At 40.6% G+C, this 23,644-nt stretch overlaps 1 protein-coding gene across 3 annotated transcripts in view; it reads left to right on the plus strand.

The window, feature by feature from the left end:
• The window catches only part of TEX14 (testis expressed 14, intercellular bridge forming factor), a 3,435,352-nt gene that overhangs the window by 1,476,375 nt on the left and 1,935,333 nt on the right, over positions 1-23,644 (plus strand). For all 3 annotated transcript variants that reach the window (XM_044054283.1, XM_044054282.1, XM_044054281.1), the window contains one exon: positions 8,365-8,515. In XM_044054283.1, the coding sequence (XP_043910218.1) occupies positions 8,365-8,515 (151 nt within the window). The remainder of the gene's footprint in view (positions 1-8,364; positions 8,516-23,644) is intronic.

Below are 23,644 nucleotides of genomic sequence, written 5' to 3' on the forward strand. Positions count from 1 at the left end.
GGGCAGAGGCTAGGAACGTAGATCCTTTTTCAGCTCCAGTCCACGAAATTTTGGAGTTCCTAGCACAACATTTTCATTCTGGGTCCGCTTCTGCTACAGTCAGGGTCCAATTGGCGGCCATTTCTAACTTTCATGTTGCGTTGTCTAATTCAAACAATATGTCTCATAAGCTCTGTAAAGCCTTTTTAAGAGGGACTACTCTCCTGAGACCTCCAGTGAGAGATCCCCCTCCTCCTTGGGACCTTAATTTGGTACTAACCTCCTTAATTATGCCCCCCTTTGAACCTGCGGCGTCCTGCTCCATTAAGTTTCTATCTTGGAAAACACTCTTTCTAGTAGCTATTACTTCAGCCAGACGTGTCTCTGAACTTCAGGCACTATGTGTTCGTCCTCCATACTTGGTTTTTCATAAGGACAGGGTTGCTCTAAGGACTAATCCCTCATTCCTTCCGAAAGTCTCCTCAGAAAAAAATTTCAGCCAATCTATAGACCTTCCTGTGTTTTTCCCTAACCACTCCAACAAGGCAGAATACAAATTGCACCAATTGGACGTTCATAGACAATTGCTTTTTTACTTGCATAGGACTAAGGATATAAGGAAGTCGGACCAACTATTCCTTTCCTACCCTCTAGGCCAGGGGTGTCCAACCTTTTCGGTTGCAAGGGCCGCATTGAGTGAACAAAAATGGTCTGGGGGCAAACTGAAGAGCAAAAAAAAAACAAGACCCACAGGTTTATGCAGACTAATATAATACAAAGTCGACCCACCTGCTGTGTTAAATAAATAAATAAATTAAATTAATAAATGCAACTGGTGCAGTGTCTGTGAGGCTCATATCTGTGTTACACCCAGGTGCCCAAAGACAGCTGTTGGAAGGTCCACATAGCAATGACAGTCAATGTTATTAAAAAAATAACAAACCAAACTGAACAGACAAACCGAAGATCAAGACCACAATCACAAAGCAAAAATACAAATAAAAGCTTCAAACCACTTCACGAGTAAAGCTTTCAAGTGAAAAGTCCTTTCTCAAAGCATTAACACAAAACTCTTGTTCAGTTATTTAAATATGTTCCCAGAGAAATCATACTATTACTTAATTAATTAATTAATGATAAAACATTTAAAAACAAAACAACACAGCCAATAATTAAGCCATAATAGAGAGTTGATCATTCAGCATTATTTGCCAGAAATGTCTAATTTGCATCTGATACTGAAAAAAAACATTTGCATTTGTCATTTTCATATTGCTTCTTCAGTTGTAAGCATTATTAGGTAGTGATCTTTCAAACTTAATCTGTTCAGATCTTGTAGAGCTGTAAAATGTGTATCATCTTTTTAATGAGTATAATATTCTCTCATTTTATTGACTCTAATTGCTTTTAATGATACCTAGGCTTTCTATTCTGTTTAATTCATGTTCCACTTTACTCCTGAATATGACAGGTACTTTTTCAGTGCTTGACTTACTGCCACTACCTCAGGTTTTATTTGCATGTGATATTGTCTTGGCAAGAATCCTAGATCTGTGAATAAATCAGCATAACCAAACAGCATAGTCTTGCAGGATACCACTGCTATGGCTCTGCACAATTTGTGTCCTGTATCTGTGACACTGTGATTTTGAACACATGCAGTGTTCTTTGTTTTGGCAGTGTGGTTTTCACTTAATGCAAGTCACACAACCCACAAAATAATAGGGGCAATCATTTATTTAAATGTAACTAGTTGAAAATGAGACTTTGTATTTCTTTACTAACATGTCAGCAGTTTCAGAAATAATGGTGACATGTAGCAGTCAGAACAGGTTAATAATGTATGCACTCCTCTCTTTCTCTCTCTGTCTCTCTCAAGTGCTGAACAGAACAAAAACTTTAAAAATATCTCCTGATAAGGTGCTGCACTGTGCACCAGTATAATTGAGTTTATTTCTTAGTTACTAGGCATGTGGTCCAGTAGAGCACTGTGGAACCTAGACAAACTTTCCAAGAGCCCCAGAGCACAAAACATCAACTACTGCATGAGTCAACTACTGTTCCCCTTAACTAACCTCCATTGCAAAAGCAAAGTACATATTTATGCCCTTACAATTGTTATCCTACAAACTTCTTAATTTTATATGAAGTAAAACAAACTCCTTTAAACAAGAAAACATAAATCATATCTGGATAGTGCAATAAAACATGCATTTATGTGTGGATCATTCCCACAGCCCAACAAGATCAAGGTTCTCCATCCAGAGCCTCATAATTATATCAACTATCACCACAGCCACACCACCACCATGATTACAATGAATAAATATCCAGAAACGTGCCCATTTGAGTGTGTTGATGCCTTTAAGTAAAAACAGCATTTTTTACAAGCCCCCATACCCTCAGTCTACTTTATTGCCATTTAGACTAGAGATCACCCTTTTACGTATTCCAAACAAGTTAAAAAGATCTTATTAAACTCACAAAATTATTTACCTTACCTTTTTGCAATGTTAGTGTACTCTCGCTCCTTCCTTCAGCTTTACAGAACTATAAAAAACGGCCGAACGGTGTTTTCGCGCATGCGCATACCAGCGGAACGACGCTAGTATGAAAAAACGTGAAAAAATGAAAGTTGGCGCATGCGCACAACAGCAAAGTCTGTGACGTGTAAACACACGGAAAAAAAGGTAAATTAAATTTAAATTTAAATTTAAGGGTCGCGGGCCGCATGGAAGAGCTCTGAGGGCCGCATGCGGCCCGCGGGCCGCGGGTTGGACACTCCTGCTCTAGGCAAACAAGGTCTCCCAGTTTCCAAAGTGACCTTATCCAGGTGGTTGTCTCACATTATCACTTTCATTTATCAATTGAGAAACAAAGAGTTGCCTATCAAACCAAAAGGTCATTCTACTAGGGCTTTAGCCACCTCTGTAGCCTTCCAATCTAGGTTGCCCATGGATTCTATCTGTGCAGCTGCTACGTGGGCAAATCCTCATACCTTTATTTCTCATTATAAGCTAGATATGGTCTCCAGGAGCAGAGCTGACTTTGGTTCCCCTGTTCTGAAGAGTCTGTTCCAATGAGCTGCCCAGGATTGTAGGTGCTAGGGACGCTGTCCCAACCAGCAAGAACGAAGGCGAGATAGACAATGTTACGTACCTACCATAACGTTCCATGTTAGTTGTCTTCGTCTCGCCTTCCTTCTTACGTCCCACCCTCCGTTCCCCTGTCCTATTGGATCGAGAGGAGTTTTGGTTTCACTGGCTGAGTGTTCTCTGGTTTGTTTCCTCTACTGACTTAGAGAGTATGACAGGTATGCCCAACCTGTTTGTTTGGTTAGGTTGGTTCTCTGGCTATGTCTGGGGTTAGCTATTTCAAACGAGATCTGGGTAGCTAGCGCTAGGCATCATGGGATAAGGGGTAGCCTCGAGCCAGTAAACAGCTCTCGAGCTATAGAAGATGGCCGAGTCGGAGCCGAGGATCGGCTCTGATCCCAACCAGCAAGAAGGAAGATGAAGACAACTAACATGGAACGTTATGGTAGGTACATAACTTCTTATTTCCCTTCCTCTGGTTTCACCTCTAGAAGAAGCCTCTGCTTCTAGATCCCCAAATGGATCTCCTGCCCCATCTGTCCAGAAGGCTTCACCCAGACATACAATTTCTACATTTAACATCATGGTTTCTCCATTTCCCTTGATAGCCTGGGACCCTTTATACTTGTCAAAAATGGAAGAAATCTTTACTGCCTCCCAAATATCCTCTACTCATAAGCTTTACTGGGAAAAACTGGAAAAGATGTTTTTGTGTGTAACGTAAAAGGGTTTACACCCTTTGTCAGTTAAGCTTCTATTCCCTCAGTTTTACTGTTTATCTCCTCTCTTCTCTGTTTGATGCAGGCACTAGCGTCTCCAGTACTGAAGTACACTCTGCAGCTATTTCTAACTTCCGCCACTGTTTCAGCCTTCAGTCATTATCATTCCAGAAGGTGTGTAAGGCTTTCTTAAAAGGGATCACCCCACCTCCTCTTTAACATCTCATGCTTCCTTTGGATTTTAACTTGGTGTGAGAGAAGCTAACCTGTCCCCTCTTCAAGCCAACAAGTTCAGTTGATGTGAAATTTCTTTTCCGCAATATGTCTTCATAGTGGCTGCAACTCAAGTCAGAACAGTTTCCTGAACTACAAGTCCTTTCCTTTCAGCCTCCTCACTTTGTCTTCTACAAAGATGAAGTTCATCTTTGAACTAATCCATCCTTCTTGCCTATAATACACTCAGAAGCCAACATTAATCAACCTATTCACCTTCTGTATGTTTGCATCAGTACTCAAACAGGGGAAATATCTGGGCTGTTTTACTTTAGGACTCATCATCCTTGTTTGCACAGGTGTGGACGGAGTGGAGTTGACTGATATCCATTTCTGGCTGTCAGTTAAGCTTGGTGGTTGGGACATTTTTTTAAATATTATTTATCATTTTATTTTATGAAGAGTAAAAGATGTAAATGGGTCAAAGTAAGCAAAAAATCAGAAACTCTTAATGTTGGGCATTGCTGAATTAATGTATGTCAGTGAATAAGGGCTAAACACATTCAGTATAGGAGCTACTGCACCCCATACAATACACAACTTTAAGTGCTGTGGAGTCCTGTGGTGGAGGGAGTGGAAGCCCCTTGATGGATGTTATGCTGCCTTTTTAAAATCTCATTTTCATGAGAACAACTTGCTTCAAATAAGCATTTACATCTTGATGAATAAGAGGTATGATATTGTAATTAAAATTTTAGCCAGTGTCGCTTGAGGGAGGAGCTTGCATACATTCTGGTGTGTCTAAAGTAAAATATCGCCAAAATATCTTCATTGTTTTTATGTGCATAGACAATTAAGATTTTATTTGTAGCGAGCAAAACAAAAGAGAAAGCACCATCAGCTGTTTATAACATTTGCTCCAGCAAAAATGGGCCAAAATATATCCAGGGTTACTCTATCCAGAAAGCTGTCTGACAGTATTTCCTTTGCATACAATTGTACTAATAAAACACTTCCTTCCAAGACAAAAAACACACTCCACCAGATCAATAGCCATGTCATCCGCTTTTTAATGAAATTCTTTTCTAGGTGATACTTGTGCAGCAGCAGCACGGGCTTCATTGCACAACTTTTCAAGACATTATAAGTTAGATATTGTATCTAGGTCAGGGTCCTCCTTTTGGGTCACAATACTCTGTGGTATTCTCCTGTTATGCCACTCAGGATATTTAGCCTGAGTCTGTCCCACACATGGAAATGGATGAACTACAAAATCCATCGTGATAGTTATGTATTTGCCATGTCATTATATTTTGATTATTTATGCCCATCTTCTTCAACTGACCCACCCTCTATCCCCCACCAAAGTATTATTATTCCTTGTCTGTACAGACTTTTCAGACTTACTGAGGTCTTTACAGACTAGTCATTTTTAGTATGTTTAGTTTATGTTCTGGTAGTAAGGGTTTGTTGAGCACTGATGTTATGAGACGTATTGATTTGAGGTGTGGAAGCAGAGGTGGTGCATTGTGGGAGGCAGGGAAGAACTTGAGCTGTGAAAGGAAAAGGAATTCTGTTTGCTTATCAGATGCCTAACAGCTGCCAGTCCCACACATTGAAGTGGATGATCATGGATAATCAAGATCCAACATTACGGTAAGCACTTACCATATACATACGTTCATTGTTACAGCCTTCACTTTTAAAGTGCAAAGTGTTGCTGAACACTCTGAATTTCATTCTGTTGCTTTATTTTTTGTTTCTTTAGGTACACTCTCATAACCTTTTCATCTGAGCTGTTAAAATGTCACTGAGCACTTTGACTTATACATTGATATTGTTTTGCATTAATATTCTCTAAGCAGTTCACTGCTATTCACAGCCATGTTTCTCAAGTATTGCAAAGAAATGTTCTGGCTGTTTACTGTTGGAAGAAAATTTTTAAGCTCAAAATGCACTGAACACTGACATAATGTAACTAGGTAACAGACTGGAATACCGTGGATAGGTAAAAGATGTATAAATATGAATGTAAATTACAGAGTTGCATAGCTTTTCAGGAAAAAAACAAATACCAAGCCAGAATGGAATGGTGCCTTTGCCTTCATTTATATCCCAGGGATTAATTGAAGGGCCTAAAATGAGCCACCCTGCTCCCATCGTGCAGTATTTTGTGATTCAGAGACATGTTAGCTGCAGTGAGGAAAGACCTCATTATCAACTCACTTACATGTCTTTGAATTGCAGTTACTACTGCATTGTGACAGTTAACTGCTGAAGCTGTATCATGTAGGCATTGGAATCCCCCCCCAAGTCAGTCTCCCACATACACACACACACACACACACACACACACACACACACACACACACACACACACCAGTCCTTGTCTCTGTTCCCGAGTTGTCTGCCCTTCCTCTGTATCTCCTTTTGCAAGTCATATCCCTGGTGTCCAGTTCATCCCACTCCCAATCCCCATACTTGTTTAAGTGCCATTAAGGTACAAGAGTTTAGAGCACTCCCTGGTAGCTAGTGCTTTCCCCATCCCTGATCCTCGTAGTGCTGAAAGTACAGTTATGGCAAAAGCGTATTATCCTTGGTGTCTAGTGCTTCCCCCTACCAAGATCCCCATGCTACTTTAAATTACAGAAATAAACATGGCCTTTTGGTCGTGTTCACTTCTGTGATTTACATTTCTGAGCGATTTTGTAAATTGCTTGGCATGTAGAGGCCTTCCTGGAGGCAGTATATGCCTGTGCCGTGGACTGACTGTTTAGCATACAGCACAGCTTTGGAGCCAACCCTACACGGTGTTGCACGTCTTCATACTAGAGCACCATGCCACACTATGTTAGGGCTGACTCTGAATTTGAAAAGGTTACCACTTGTATAAGAGTGTGCAAGAGGTGTACACATCACAGTAACATTTAGGGATTCTCTCCTTTGTGTTTGGTGCTTGCAATGGTTTGCACAGTGTTGTTTTTCTGTCCCACATTTGATATTTACATGCAATTCATTATGACATGAAAGTTGAATTGACAGAATGCAGTGTGCACATACTTTTAATTTTTCCAACCTAATTTGCTACATTGTGAGTTCTGCATGTGTAACAATATAATGACCATTGCATGATACTGCCAGAGATCATGAATAGCTCAATTATCAGTGGTTGACCATGAACATATAACATGAACATCCAAAAATACATCTGTTAGGAACTAAACAGGGTATATGATAGCAATTTCAAAGTAGTAGATAATTTGGGGATTATGAATGTATTTTCTTATTGCAGAGATTGAGAACAGTATGCTAACTGATTTGCACTTATTTTCTTTGACTGAACAAAAATCTTTACAACAGTGTGACTAAATGATGTGTTGCTTACTCCCACATGATGGTAGCATCCAGCCTAAGATTGATATTGGTTAATTGAGATCAGTGCTCTACCCCAGTTAACAATAACTAACTAAATAAATAAATGAGGTATAAGGCATGACTAAATGTGTTAAGTAGCAAGCAACATGGGTGAATTGATGGTAGCTTGCTGTGTAGTGTAGTCCTAGATACAAATTAAAGTTAATGCATGATGTTAATTAATTCAGGATGCTTATCTATAGACAACCTCTGTTTTTCATAAAGAATGTCAAACCGGAGCTCAGGAATTTATATATATATATATATATATATATATATATATATATATATATATATATATATATATATATATATATATATATATATATATATATATATATATATATATATATATATATGTATATATATATATATATATATATATGTATATATATATATATAGTCTATATTACATGATCGAATGATTAGATGATTGAACACCAAAACATCGACCACGTAATATCAAACTGCAAAATAGTGAATGCTGCTGGAAAACGTTACTGTCAGCCACAAAGGAAAAAAAAAATTAACTTTACAGCCAAACTAAGTTGGGGGCTTCACCCCCCAACTAAATATACCAACTCCTAGATTACTCCACAGTGGAGAAAATGGCAAAATCCAGCGAATGGCCAAGGGAAATCTTTCCCTACGTTAAATTGGCCATTCGCTGTTTTTTGCTTTCAATATTATGTGGTCGATGTTTAGGTGTTCGATCACCTAATCATTCGATCATGTAATATAGACCCTATATATATATATATATATATATATATATATATATATATATATATATATATATATATATATATATATATATATATATATATATATACATACACAAAATATGTATATTTTTTTACCATTATGTATATGCAGAAGTGAATTACCTAGTTAAGTTTAGATTGTTTTCTGTCTTGTTTATTGTGAGTTTTTTTTTTTTTAAGGATTTGACTGCAAGGCAGCAAGAACATACTGATGAAGGAATTAAAGGAGAAAGTAAACTTTATCCTAATATGAATACTGACTTGGGTTATATGTCAGTTAAGCCTTTTGGTGAAGAAGAAATTCAGTCTGAAAAGCGAGAATATAAAACTGGTATAACATGTTTATATATTTTTTGACTGTATGCAGAATCTTTTGAACATTGCTTCCCTATTTCCTTGTTCAGTATATAGGACACAATCAGTTTGCTGACAGCTGTTTCTTTGACTGCTGATAGATTTGAAAAATTGTGCAGAAATAAATTTCTGTGACAGTGGAGCTCTCTCTTTTCTCCACTGTTGTGGGATGTCGAAATATATATAATATCAAGGTGTGATTGGGGCTTGCCCCCCACATTGGGGAGTGCAGGTAGGAATGCCTTTCTGCAAAATGCATTTTAGAAGTTTGCCAGAAGGCATTTTGGCAGATTATTTTCAACTATCAGCAGTCAAAGGAACCACTGTTACTAGATTGACATGAATCCCAATATGCAGGGTTGATTTTGTCAAAAAAAAAAAAAAGAAATACTCTGAGCTGCTCGAAAAGATGATTATAAGTGAGATGCACCCCTTTTTATCATAATCCTTGTTGATAGCCAAAGAAACAGCAGGGAAGCCTATAATGCGCAAGTTTGCCTGACTTGCTCAGTTATGCCAAGTGTGCTAATGACTTGCCTTAAGCTGCTGCTGTTCTCATACTTAACAACATTGACAGACTTATGATGTGATACTTAAACCCAACATTTGGTTGAAATATCTTCAAATCTTCTTTCAACTCTTAGGGGTCAGAGGAATCCTTGCTCAGGACTTAATTATTCATTTTCTCATTTCTGCCCAAAAGAAACATTAAGTTTGTCTGATCATCTGGTCTCAATTACAAGGAATTGATTTTGCAATAACTGTGCTTGTAAACATGTTTGGAATGCTATTATTTTTTATTGTTTATGCCAGTTTTGGGCACTTTTATTGATTAGTAAGTAATCTAAGCAAAGTTTCTTGTGATAGGCAACTAGATATAGAGAAGTCTTATTGCCAGCTTGTGCTTTGTTGCGGCATACGCCATACAAGAATTTGATCTTTGTGAGAAATAAAAGGCTGCCTCTATAAGCAGTTGATTAAAAGCTCTGAAGGTATGTATACTCAAAGAAAAAGTAAAAATGAGTCTTTGATAAACATCCTAAAGTGCAGGTTGAATCTGAATAGACGATGGAAGGCCCTCCAAATCTAAAACACCATCCCTTCTTGTGGAAACCTTGGGGAAGGTAAATTGAAAATGAGATTTCCAGAAGGGTATGGCAAAAGACAGAGATTCTTAAAGAGAAACAAATCAAACCTTCTGCACCCCAAAAATTACTAATTCAAGCAGAAGGCATCACTTCAAAAGTGGTATCTGTGATCAAAGATAACAGACTTTTGGTGACTTCTTCTCAAAAAAGATATCTTGCTGTAGAACTTGGAAGTCAATAAAGGTTCCACTGATAAGGCTCATACAAATGGAGGTGCCTTCCTTGGTGTCAGACATGCCTGTAATAGATTGTAAGAGTCTGGCAGAAGAGAGTGTTAAATACGTAACTTTTTAGAAGCCACAGATATATACCGCAACACTTTTTGACATGCACAGGGTAACACAATAGTCAGAGTGATATAATCAAACATTGAACAAGTGACTAAAGCTTCATTGCCAGATGGAGGCAGCCCACAGCCAAGCAATTTCCTTTTTGCACTGAACTTATTCCAAAGCAAAGTGTAGGTGAGCAGTCTTCTGCAGACTGTCTCTGTTTTGGAGGAACGTTCCTATTTTCAGGCTTGATTTGTACCTGCACATGGTGTACCTATTTTTGGAGGTATGTCCCTATTTTCAGTCTTAATTTGCCTCATCACACAGTTTTCTGAGTCCTCTCATCATATGTGATTTTTGAAGCTGTCTGGCACACAGAAAACCATACTATGTGACCAACATACTAGTGATACCAGTAATTTAAAGAAAGAGGGCGCACAGCTTACATCTCCCCTTTTCAGAAGTAGAAATTACTGACCTTGTATGATAGAACTTTATGATGCAGTTTACTAAAGTCTACAGGTTGTGCTTATATTTTTCCATAATTTTTGTCACTATCTTGTTTTTTTTAAACACGTATTTCTGAGTAATATCCCACATTACTACCAGAAGCAGGAAGAGTTATGGACTATTTGGTATTCACATGTTATGCTAATTAGATGCCAGATTTTTGGCTTGATGACTTTTCATGGGGCTTTGTTGCTCTTTTCAATGTCTGTAGGTTGAGAGGTATGCTTCTGTTTACTTTTCATTACATTGGCAGCTATTTTTGTAATGCATGTTAATCTTGGTCATCAGAACGTTTATGCCTTTTTATCTGTGTCTGCTTGTTATGTAAACTTCACTGCCAACCATATAGCAGAAATATGAAAGGTATGCTTTCACTGACAGTTTGTCTTTTAGTCTGATACACTAATGTAATTTACAGTTTTTGTCAGTAATGTGAACTTGTGTGCTGCTGAGTAGCACAACTGCAGTTTGTACATTGTTTCAGGCAGAGTTGCTTCTACCTGGTGTTGGACTGCAATCCATGTTACATGTGGAACAACTGAAATTATCTTGCTATTAATTACACAGAAGGAAATGGTGTTGTTTTAAAATTGTGCATATTCTTTTGGTAGTCTTACAGTTTAACTACATGTTATTCTGGGTAAGTACTGGTGCTTTTGCTGTTTTCAAACTGCTGTGCATTTTGTTTAGCCTAAAACTGTGTTACCAGACTGATTGCTGCTACTTCCGGTTGGAAATACATGAGTAGGCAGAGTGCAAAGTGGCTACTGTCTAAGTACTCCTTTCTTGGTTGTTTCCCTTTGGATAAATCTCTGGGTGGGACCAAAAACTGCTCACTCTGTTTTGCGCTTACCTCTAATCATTACCTTTCAGCTGTCCATATCTTTCAGTAGTGAAATTTATTAGTTTGATTCCATTTATAATGGCTATGGCTTCCTTCTTATCTGATGTTTTCATCGCGACCTCAAGGTGGTTGCTCGACCCACTGATAATCATTTCCTGTCAGCTAGCCATGATTTTCATTAATGAAAATTCTTAATCTGATTTACTTCATTCTGGTCTCCCTTATTGCTTCATTCTTGGTCTCCATATCTGCTGTTTTTCTTCTCAAGTTATAAATTCAACCTGATGTACATCCTCTTCAGAGTTGTACAAGTCTTAGCCAAAACATTTTTTCTCAGCACTAATCTAGCATTTTATAATCTCTTAAAAATTATTTTCAGCATGTCCAACATTTTTTCACAGTTCTGTTTCAAGCAATGTAAAACTCTTAATGTGAAGTTGTGTAATCTCACCTTCATTCTTACTGATGAGTTCGGAGCCGATCCTCGGCTCCGAGTCGGCCAATTTGCAAAGCTTGAGGTCTCTAACAGCTCGAGACCGAAGCCCTATCCCACAATGCACCTCTACTTTTCCCAGATCTAGTTTGCTGCTGCAACTGATCGTGTGTTTCTCTATAGTTCAGGCCGTTGGGAGAGATAAGTTCACTCTTTTGTGCAAGATTTTCAAAATAATCCTATATTTAATTAGACTTTACATAAGCTTGTGGTTAGGACAGTTTATCTGTTTTTACAGATTATCTCTTTTTTTCTTCCACAGTGGTGCAGCGGTAGCATTGTTGCCTCACGGCAAGAGGTTCTCTAGTTCGATTCTCGGCTGGAGTGCGGGGAGTGCCTTCTGTGTGGAGTCTGCATGTCCTCCCCGTGGTTGGGTGGGCGTTTGAAAGACATGCGTAAATGGGCGTGCCTTCGCTGAAGGTTGAACGTCGAGCTGGTACCTCGGCGTTTGTGAAAATCTACTGCCAATCATTAGCGGACTGGAGTTCCGCCGTGGTGACCCCTAACCGGGAAAAGCCGAAAGACAACAACAACAACAGATCATCTCTTTTTTGGTCATAAAACCATCTCTTCTCATTTGTTGGGTGTTGGCCCTTTTTTCTGTCTGTGTTTAGCCATTAGGCTTATTCGCCCTATCCTTTAGCTGAGTTAGGCTTTTGCAGTTTTCTGCAATTTTTTGTTATCCGGTTAGGCTCTTAGCCATTTTTGGACTGTTTTCTGTTATTTATCTTTAGCCTGTTTGGCTTATTCTGTGTTTGCTAGAGACTTTTAGGAATCCTATACAGTAAGCTGCCTTTTTGTTCTTGTAGCCGGTTAGGCTTAGTTTCATTTGCTAACAGTATATTGTTTTTCTTTACTGATGTACTGTATCATTGTTATTATGTCTGAGAAGGCAAAATCAGGGTTCAAAAGATGCCCTAAATGCAATCAGAAGATGTCTATAACTGATGGCCACTCCACCTGTGTATATTGCTTTGGAGAGGTCCATCTCCAGGACGTTTGCTCCATTTGCCATGGTTTCAGCGCTAGAGTTTTGGCTGAAAGGAAACGTAAGTTAGTGGAGCGTGGATTGTTTAAGTCTGCTTTTCAATCAGACTTGGATTCTGCTCCGGGAAAACCAAAACCTTCTTCACCAGCTTCTTCAACTAGTTCGGGTCCGTAGGGCTCTTCGGTTCGGAAATCATCCAAAACTCCTGTCTCGGCTCCATTGTCATCGGAACTGACCGTACAGGTAGTGGGGAGGAGCTGGTCCCCAGTCTTGGAACCGGTATCTCCTACCTTGAGATCTCCGATTCTGGGTTCACCGGCTCCATTGGTGGTTTCCTCTCGGGTTTCCAGACTCTCTGATTCGGACATGGATCGAGGGGTACAGAGACTTGTACAGGCTCCAGCGCTAGCTGAAATTCTGTCGGCTTCGACTCAAGTAGCTTCGGAACCGATAAAGTCCTCTCCTGTTGTTTCTGCTCCTCCTCCGACTCGAATCGAGAAATCCGAGCCGGAGGAGGCTATTCAGTCGTTTCTGGAACCGTCGGTACCGACACTCACTTCTGACCTGTCGGTACCGACAACCCTGATGTTCTCTGCTTCGGTGGCAGAATCTGGGAGCTGACACTCTCCTGTCGGTGCTGGTGGGGGGGGAGTCGAACTGATACGTCAGTTCTGAATTTCCCTCGTGGGGCTTCAACGCGGATGAATTCGGCTCCTACCTCTGGCTCAGAGCCGGCGGTTCTGGTGCGGGAGGTGTCTTCAGTGTCTTTGGACCCGGGTGCATCCTCACATCAGAGCCGCGGTGCCTTTGATGCCATGAGGAGGGCTTTGTCCCCCTGGACTGCCATAACCTCTGATATGGCCACCTTCTCCCGGAAAGCGCCTAAATCTTCTCCATTACCGCAGATCCACCGTAGGACCCAGAGCCTCAGGACGCCCCTTTGGGGAAACCCTCCTCTACCGTGACCTCCCCAGAAGTTCCCACTGAGGAGGTCACTCGGAAGAGGTTATGTAAGCAGAGACATTTAGATTCCCCCCAGAAATCCATCACGTCAGACACTGATTTGGAGAATCAGAAGGGTCCCCCTCTGAGGATATCTCCGTTGGGGCTATCCTTGAGATCCTTGAACAGAGGGGTGACTGGAAGCCCCTGAACCCTACCGAGGATAAACCGATGCTCCTGAAGGCTTTCGGGTCTCGACACTCCACCTCCTGGGTGTCACCGCCCTTCGATGAGTTGATGGATCTTTTGTCTCGAAGGGCATGGGAGTCACCGGATTCTATGGAGCCTGTCCCTTGGAGGCCCAACAAATACATTTCAGCAACTCAAGATATGTCTTTCTTATCCAAACCTATACCTGTTGATGCCATGGTGGTGGGTACAGCCACTAAGAAAGAGATGTCGGAGACTTCTACGTCTGTCCATCCTCCTACTAGAGAATCTAGGATCATGGACAGATACGGTAAGCACATGTTCAGTTCTACGACCTTTGCCCTTCGGTCACTGAACTACCTAACCCACTTCACAAGGCTTCAGAGAGATCTCCTGAAGGAGCTTGGAGATACTCTCCAGGGCGTAGTAGCCAATTCAGTGGTGGACAAAGTGACGTCTCAGCTTGCTACCCTCAATTCCATCATAAACTCTTCCATGCGCCTCATGTCTTATGCAGCTGATAGAATGAGTAGGGCAGTGGGTACAGGAATTGCTCTGCAAAGACATTCCTGGATGCGCTTATGTTCTTTTGCAGATCCTTTTAAGTCGTCGTTTGTGAATGCCCCCTTTGATGGTTTTTCCTTGTTTGGACCAAAAGTTAGAGACCCTCACCAGATGTGAGCAAGACGGTAAGACTCTATCTGCCGTAAGAGTCTGTTTTTCTACCCCTACTAGACCTTATCCTAAAGGTCAACGGGGAGGGAAAATGTGGTTCCGTAAGACCCAAGGAGCCTTTCCGAACTCACAAGGTGAAGCTTCCTCCAGGAGCAGAGGAGGAGGCAATGGTGGAAGACAACACCCACGCGGCAGAGGGGGTCCGCAGAACCAAGGTGACAGGGATCAGTTCACTGGGAAACCCTATCAGCGCTCCTGAAAGGAGGCCTGACTGTCCTGCTCTGGAGGCAATCTGGGGACGTTTGTCTTTGTACCTAGGCACCTGTCTAAAAATCTCAGAAGACCGATGGGTACAAAACATTATATCCAGAGGATATTTCATCCCCTTTCTTTCACAACCTAGACCAACAAAAGGAATCCCTGATGTTCTACCCCATCTATGGGATGTGGCATCCGTAGAGATCCAAAAACTATTGCAAAAAAGAGTCATCCAGCCAGTCCCAGTAGAGCAGCAAGGATCCGGAACTTACTCAAGATTCTTTTTGGTGCCAAAGAAGACAGGGGACTGGAGACCTATTTTGGACCTCTGCAGACTCAACAAATATGTGGTAAAGACGAAGTTCCGGATGGTCACTCTTCAGTCCATACTCCCGTTCTTAGGGAGGGACAGTTGGATGTGCTCTATAGATATTCAGGATGCGTACTACCATATCAAAATAGGCAGGCAATCCAGGGATCATCTGCACTTCAGGGTGAGAGCCAGTCACTTCCAGTTTCGAGCTCTGCCCTTTGGTCTTACTACAGCCCCCCAGAGTGTTCACTAAATGCATGACAGTGGTCATGGCTCACTGGAGACATTTAGGAATCCGGGTGTTTTTTTATTTGGACGACTGGCTCCTCACCGCTCCCACCAGGCATCAACTTATTCGGGCAAGGGACACTACCTTAGATCTATGTTTCCAACTGGGCATTACGATAAATTCAGAAAAGTCTGCTTTATTGCCATCGCAGCGTACAGTGTTTATAGGAGCAGACTTAGACACGGTCAGCATGTCTCTAAAGCTCCCTCCAGAAAGAGTGCTTACCCTACTGCAACAAATTGTGAATCTCCTGTCAAGACAAAAAGCACCAGCATCGCAGATTCTCAAGTTGCTTGACACTATAGCAGCAGAGATTATTGCAATACCCCTAGCGAGATCTCACATGTGCATTTTTCAGTGGCTGCTATTCACACAGTGGACATTTCAGGACTTACAGATGAATCACCCAGTTCTGATAACCAACTCTTGCAAGGATTATCTTCGGTGGTGGCTAATGTCCGAGAGCGTGACTATGGGACGTCTATTTGTCCTCCCGGCTCCAGTTGCAACAGTGACCACGGACGCCTCCCTGATCGTGGGTGGGGCATTATCAGGGACGGACAGCCCAAGGTACATGGCAGGCTCACGAGGCTCATTTGCACATAAACGTCCTAGAGATGAGAGCGGTTCTTTTAGAGTTGCAGTCCTTTCAAGACTCTCTTCCTCTAGGCATGATTGCGATCCAGTCAGACAACATGTCCGTAGTCTGGTACATAAACAAACAAGGCGGAACCAAATCTTATCCCCTATGTCGAGAGGCTCTAAGACTATGGAAATGGGCAGAGTCCACCCAGCGTTTTCTGATAGCAACGCACATCCCAGGGAATTCTAACGTGATAGCGGACAGACTCAGCAGAGCTATTCTGTTGCCTCATGAGTGGTCTCTCAAGAACGAAGTAGCGGAAATGATTTTCCGCAGATGGGGCCAGCCTTGCTGCAACCTTTTTGCTACCCCCACAAACATCAAGTGCAGCAACTACTTTGCCCTGATCCCTCAACAGGGACAACCCCCGAGAGACGCACTCGTCCACGATTGGCCTCCGGGACTCCTTTATGCTTTCCCTCCATTTTTCCTGATTCCCAAAGTCTTACAGAAAGCTTTCTGGGCAGGAAACATATCTTAATAACCCCATTTTGGCCTCGTTAAATTTGGTTCCCCTTTCTGAAGCCTCATCTACTGGGGGAGCCTTGGATCCTGGACCCAGTGCCGGATCTGTTGACCCACTCGTCGGGAGCTGTTCGCCCTTTTCTCCAGTCCATCATACTGATAGCTTGGCTGCTCCAATTCCTAGAATAGCCAGGTTCCAGAATTTATCAGAAGAGGCTCAACATATTCTCTTGTCTTCACACAAATCTTCAACCAGGAAACGTTATCTCAGTAAGTGGAAAAGGTTTTCCATCTGGGCTCAGCAAAATAACATTGACCCTTTTCTGGCTTCCATTTCAGATATTTTGGAATTTCTGACAAAACTGTTCGATGAAGGAGCTGCAGCAGCAACCATTTGAGTGCAACTGGCTGCTATTTCTAATTTTCATATAGGTACATCTGAAAATGGTATTATGTCTAACAGGTTGACTAAGACGTTTTTGAAGGGTACGATGCACTTAAAACCACCGATCAGATCTACTGCTCCATGGAATTTGAACCTAGTCCTGTCCAAGATTATTCTCCTGCCCTTTGAACCTGCTTCTTATTGTGAACTGAAATATCTTTCTTGGAAGACCATTTTCGTTGTGGCCATTACATCAGCACGCAGAATTTCGGAGTTGCAAGCCGTTTCTGTTAAGCAGCCTTACTTGATACTTCACAAAGATAGGGTTTCCCTCAGGATGAAGCCGTCGTTCTTACCAAAAGTTTGTTCCGAATTCACACTTAATCAGACGATTGAAATACCTGTTTTCTTTCCCAATCACTCAAATCATTTGGAATATATACTTCACAAACTTGACATCCATAGACAACTTAGTTTCTATTTGGACAGGACAAAAGACCATAGAAGGGCTGATCTGCTGTTTGTCTCCTTCTCAGATTCTAAAAAAGGTGCACTGGTATCCAAATCTACCTTTTCTAAATGGCTTTCTGATTGTATATCCTTTATTTACTGTGAAGCAGGCATTGCATTACATGACAAAGTCAAAGCTCATTCTACAAGAGCGGTTTCTACTTCTGTAGCCTTTTTGACCAGGCTATTTCTTGACTCAATTTGTGCAGCTGCCACCTGGTCAAAGCCACATACCTTTATATCTCACTACAAAGTAAATAAGGCCTCTAGGGACAGAGCTTCATTTGGGTCTGCTGTCCTTAAGCAGGTATTCCAGTGAGCCACCCAAGATTGTGGTGCTGGGGATGCTACCCATCAGTAAGAATGAAGGCGAGATTGAACAACTTCACATAAAGAAGTTATGTACTTACCATAACGTTCCAAGTGAGTTGTTCTTCTCGCTTTCATTATTACGGCCCCCCCCCCCCAACCTACCCCCATCCAGTGTCTGGAAGTTCGAGAGGTTCTATCTTGGTTTTGGTTCTCCTGAGGAGTTTCCTCTCACAAGTGGTCTGTATGATTTCCTTGAAATCTGGGGTAGGGTTTTATGCTAGTTGGCAGCAAACAAGATCTGGGGAAAGTAGAGGTGTATTGTGGGATAAGGCTTTGGCCTCAAGCTGTTAGAGACCTCGAGCTTTGCAAATTGGATGACTCGGAGCCGCGAGGATCGGCTCCGAACCCATCAGTAATAATGAAGGCAAGAAGAACAACTCACATGGAACACTGTAGTAAGTACATAACTTCTTTTTTGAGACGCTACTGTGTGCCATATTAATACTGCCAGCACTTGATACTGAACTATATAATTTGAGTGATGGCTACAGTCATCCCTTAGACTGCTGGAATTTCTTTCTTTAACAGGAAAGCAGTAATATAAAACTTTACCTACCTAGAATACTGACTACATGTACACTGTTCTGATATTCTATCCAGAAGACAGGGTCTTGCTTGAAACCAGATTACGTAATACCATTGGCTACTAATATACTTTTTAAGTCCTTTAGTAGTGTGTGACCAGGACAAACATGGACTGTTACTGCTTTTTTTTTTACCTACTCGCAGCTGATCATCAGTTGCCAGCAGTCACTTTCCATGTTTACTGGCTCTACTGGACCTGCCATGGCCATTGAGGACGCTGGCCGCAGCAGCCTTGTGAACTCCATTTGGTTTTCTTCGGGAGGTTCATGCACACTCCCATGCATGTGCAACCTTCCAGCCAAGAGGTGTACTCTTGCAGATCAGAGCTTGCCAGGCTTTTAATGCTGCTGTTGTAGTGAGCCAAGGCTGCCTCTCTCTTCCTCAGGATTTTCTAGCCAGTGTCAGCCACTAACTGCTATCCTCCTTTGCCCGGTTTCTCCAGCGCTTGTGTTTAGGCATATCCAATTGAGCTAAGTAGCTTTCTTCTGAAATTAAAGTAACCATAAGTCAGAATAACTCACTTGTTCTTGCTTAATTAGGAAACAATCTCAGGCTTACTGTTACTGCCCTCTTCATGTAATACACATAAATTTGCTGGGGTCTGCAGGGGTTGCGCATGGGATACAGGATGACATGGTTCCACTGATAAGCAGACCAGTCTCCATTTTTGGGAAGATTCCAACTTATACTGGGACATCTGTATCAGCCAAACCCAATCAGCACACTTCTAAACAGTCTGTATTAGGCTGAGTTAATACCAACTGACCTTAATTAATCTCTTCTCTGCTGTACTTCAGATGGGATGTCATTTGTCTGAGTTGTTGTTAACTAAGATGATGTAAATGATACCTTGGCATTTGCTAAAATAATAATAATAATAATAATAATAATAATAATAATAATAATAATAATAATAAAAACATGGGGTACTTTAAACCATGTTTCATCGTAACTTATTGACAATAATATATCAGTTCAAAATTCACATATATTAATCTCATTAAAGATAATTTAACTGTTTAAAACAGTAACAAAAACAAAAAATAGTAAATAAACTTTGAAATAAATTAATAAGAAAACAGTACTTTAAAAGGAAAAGTAAAAACAGATAGATCATAGTATGTATACTCTTCTCCTTCACTTATACCACCCATTTCTTCAGCAAATTGTAGTTTTTTTATATTCCATCACCTGCTTTCCATTGACATCTCCCAAACCATATTCCCATGTATATGACATAATGATTATGTCTGGATATTCTTTGTGTACTGTTTTCATATTCCCTTAAAAACCTAAATGAAGTGTTTGCATTTTATTCGAAAGTTTATTAAAGCAAAGCATCTTTTCACTTCTCCCATGATCCTTCCACTCTACGGTACGGGGCTGCCTACCCCATCCTAAAAATACATGTTCCATATTGTCCATAACTCCACTGCTCTATTACATAATTAGTTATTTGTATTATTTAATCTGTGATTTTACATGAAGTTTTTCTTTAAGATAACCAGCACATAAGATTTTATTACTTTGTTTTATCATTTGTTCTATCATCTAAGTGTTTAAAATGTTTTACTCGGTTTGTCTAATTGTGGAGAAAGTAATACTTATTAATTCTTTATACCATTTCTTCCTGTCCTTTACAGTATTCCCACTGAACTTTCAGAGCCTTCACTTCTTAGAATGCTCAATTATTAAAGTGTCTTAAAGTACTGTATTAATTTTATTTTACAAAAATCTAATTTGTTTCCATACTTCCACCTTAAGATCTATAGACAGAACATGGTACTTTTCCGTTAAACCCCTACCACTTCGCGCTGCTGTGTTTTGCCGCTATTCAAGCTGTCTTACACTTAACCTGTTATTTTGAAAACTGGAATTACATTACAGATTGGTTGTGCCCAAATTGTTATCAGCAGCATGTTTTATTTGCAGTGTGTCCCAGCAGAATAGGCCCCCCCCCCTTGTATCAATTAGATATCGCAAAGTTGGAGCGGTATTAGAAGCGGACGTTTCACAATAAAATACAGCACCTCCGCCACTAGGAGTTCTTTTTGAAACTCATTTACAGTTGCTTCGCATTTACAGTTTTACGTGATAGTGTTCAGAAAGAGTTACGCAGTATATGCACTAAAAACACTTAAGGGCAGAACTTGTTGCTAGGCTAAGAGAGACAGAAAATTTCGACCCAACATAGTCAATAAATGTCCACAATTTAATTGTAAAGACGCAATACAGAGCTCACTATTCCAAGTAATATCCCTCATTCTGTGAACAAAGCCAAGGCTAAATGTAAACAACCCAGGCTGTTCAAATACACATACAAATTAACGTTTTACATTTATTTCTTACAATAAGCTTATTTCTGCAAACAGAAATGCTGTGCTTTTTATAATTACTCCATTCAGTCAGCTCAAATTAATAACTGTAACCGACGATGGTGCAATACAATACACAGCACTTTTCTGTCAAAATAAAACTCAGTTTTACTACTAATATACAGGTATCACTTTTTTCCTTTACTAAACTGTTGAATTAGGGTTTCCAGACTTGCAAAATAGGGGCCAAACACAGCAGCGCAAAGTGGTAGGGGTTTAACGGAAAAGTACCCAAAACATTTCTTTCTTTTCACTACAGATTGAAGAATAAAAAATAAGCATAGAAACACAAGGAAAACTTCTGGGTTCAAAAGACATAGACTTCCTGTTTGTAAACCAGTATAAATTGAATCTCACCTAACCAGATTTAGGAGAGAATCCCATATACAGTAAAAGTAATCCTCAACAGTTTTGTCTCCAGTGTTCCTGGCAAAGAATAAACATACCATGCATAACTTAAAAATTCCCTGTAAAATAAAAATAAAACTGATTATTTGAATTCCACACATATACCTTCCACATTTTTACAGCATCCTGTGTATTCTTCAAGAGTGATACCCACTGCTGAGGAATTACTTCTTCCTGCCTGAGATAAGCTCTTCTTTCAGTTATTTTTTTATTTAAAATACACCCTTTTATCTATATATTTACTGGCATTATTACTGGGAAAATTCTAACTGGGCAGTATTCCCCATTTTCAGCAGAGGCCCAGAAAGAAAAAGTCAGATAAATGAGATAAAATAATTAATATGTGCAATGAAAAACAAATGTTATACAAATATATACAAAATACAAATGAGGTATATACTTATTTGTAGAGCTGACTATTTGCAATGGGGCACAATCATTGCAGCAGGCTTGAGAGTCACATAGGTTAAACTTTTTATATAAAATCATAGCATAAATATTGGGCAGTTTGACTGTAAATACAGTTAACATCACAACTGATGGACAGCAATGTAAAGAAAGGAAAATATTTGTGAGTTGGAAATTGTGCAAGATGAGTGGCCATGTGTATGTAGTATGTTTGCCTTTCATAAACACAGTGAGCATGAACAGTGGGGCATCTCAGCTGCTCTCGCTATATGCATACGGTGGTATGATGACATCGTAATGAGCAACAGTATTAGAATGAGGGACTCTGCATATGTAAATGAGGGTAAACAATATAGCACAGTGATTCAGAAATGTGTAAAATCTGTGACTGAATGGGTTAGCTCTGGAGTAACTGACCTCCATAAAATCCTGAGTTACAGGAAGGGAATAACTGGGTGATATTTGGGGTAGCTGCAGCATTCACAAACCTGTATATGCCACAAGCTGTACTTGATGCCAGTACACTCTCCTGTTGGAGAGGTCGCACATCGTCATCATCACCCTTGACAGTGCTGTGTCATCCATAAATGCCTAACATTTTAGACCATTCCTGACACTGAAATTGTGGACCACTACTGTGTAGATAGAGTCATCCTACAAGAGCTGGTAGAGCTGTGTCACCCAAATCTGCAGGCCATTGAAAGGTGTGCAGTACTTATTCCTGTATGTACCAGGTTATATTTGCCTTTGAGAACCAGCCACAGGGACCATTTAGCGACCATCATGGGTCATGATAGGAGTATCCTTGACTTCTACTTTAAGGATATTCCACCAGTTCCTCAATGCCATGATGCAGCATGTGAGAGACCATATGTAGGTTCCTTGTTCATAGATTAGTACTAGGCTAAGTGTCCTTGTGGGCCATTTTATGCCTAGCCAATTATTCCATGTGAGAATCAAACCCTGCACCTTGTGTCTGTAAGGTAAACACCTTAACCATTATAAAGAGCCAACACCATATGGGACTTTCATTTTCCCTGAGGTACTGTGGATGATGGAGTGCACCCACATTGAAATAAATACCACACCTGGTGACCTGGGAAGAAGGTACATTAACTATAAAGGTTAACACTTCATCAACTGTCAGGTGGCCTGTAATGCACAGGGTAAAATCTACAATGTGTCTGCAGGACGCCCAGTTAACACCCGTGTCTCTCACGTAAGGCATGCGTGAAGCCTATATCAGTGGTTTGTGAGGAGTGGTTTTTACAAGGGGAATTTTACTGACACTGCTGAATATATGGGTGATGACATCCATATGAAATCTGCAGGCCATGACAAACATTGGCTACAGCAATGCACTGTTACAGACCCAGGTCATCATGGAACATGTGTTTAGCCTAGTGATGGTTTACTTTCACTGCCTAGATTTATCTAGTGATGGCCAGCAGTCTGACCCTGCCACATGTTTCAAAATATTCTCTCTGTCTGTGTGCTATGCTACATAACAATATTGAGTTAAAAGCTGCAACAGGGAGTACTCATGAAGGAGGAATCTATCCCACCACACCAGACAGCAGAGGATGAACATGATGAGGGGATATTGGAGAAGCCAGCAACAGGCAAGGGCCATTCCAGATGAAAGCAGGCACAGTATGCAATGCATACCCAACTATAAAGCTGATGCATGCAAACCTGCTACCAAGCTGTTTTCACCCATGAATAGACTGGCCATACTATGTCCTATACACAGGCTACTTAAGTAACACAATGTAGAGTGCAATGTACATTTATCATCACTTGCACAGGTGAGAGAGACACAGGATGTAGTGTTTTCCACAGGAAAATGTGTGCATGATGTTCTGAGATACAGTTTGTGCTGTGCTTGCAAGATGTTGGGGGAGGGGAAGTAAATTACAGTAGGCTGGGGAGTGTGCTTGTGTGTGAAAGTGGATAATGAAGATGTATGTGTGAATATTTGCCTGGACACCACCTCAGCAGATGTTGCAGCAC

The sequence above is a fragment of the Protopterus annectens genome, chromosome 13.part0, assembly GCF_019279795.1.
Source record: "Protopterus annectens isolate FY-2018-M chromosome 13.part0, PAN1.0, whole genome shotgun sequence".
Taxonomy (NCBI): Eukaryota; Metazoa; Chordata; order Ceratodontiformes; family Protopteridae; genus Protopterus; species Protopterus annectens.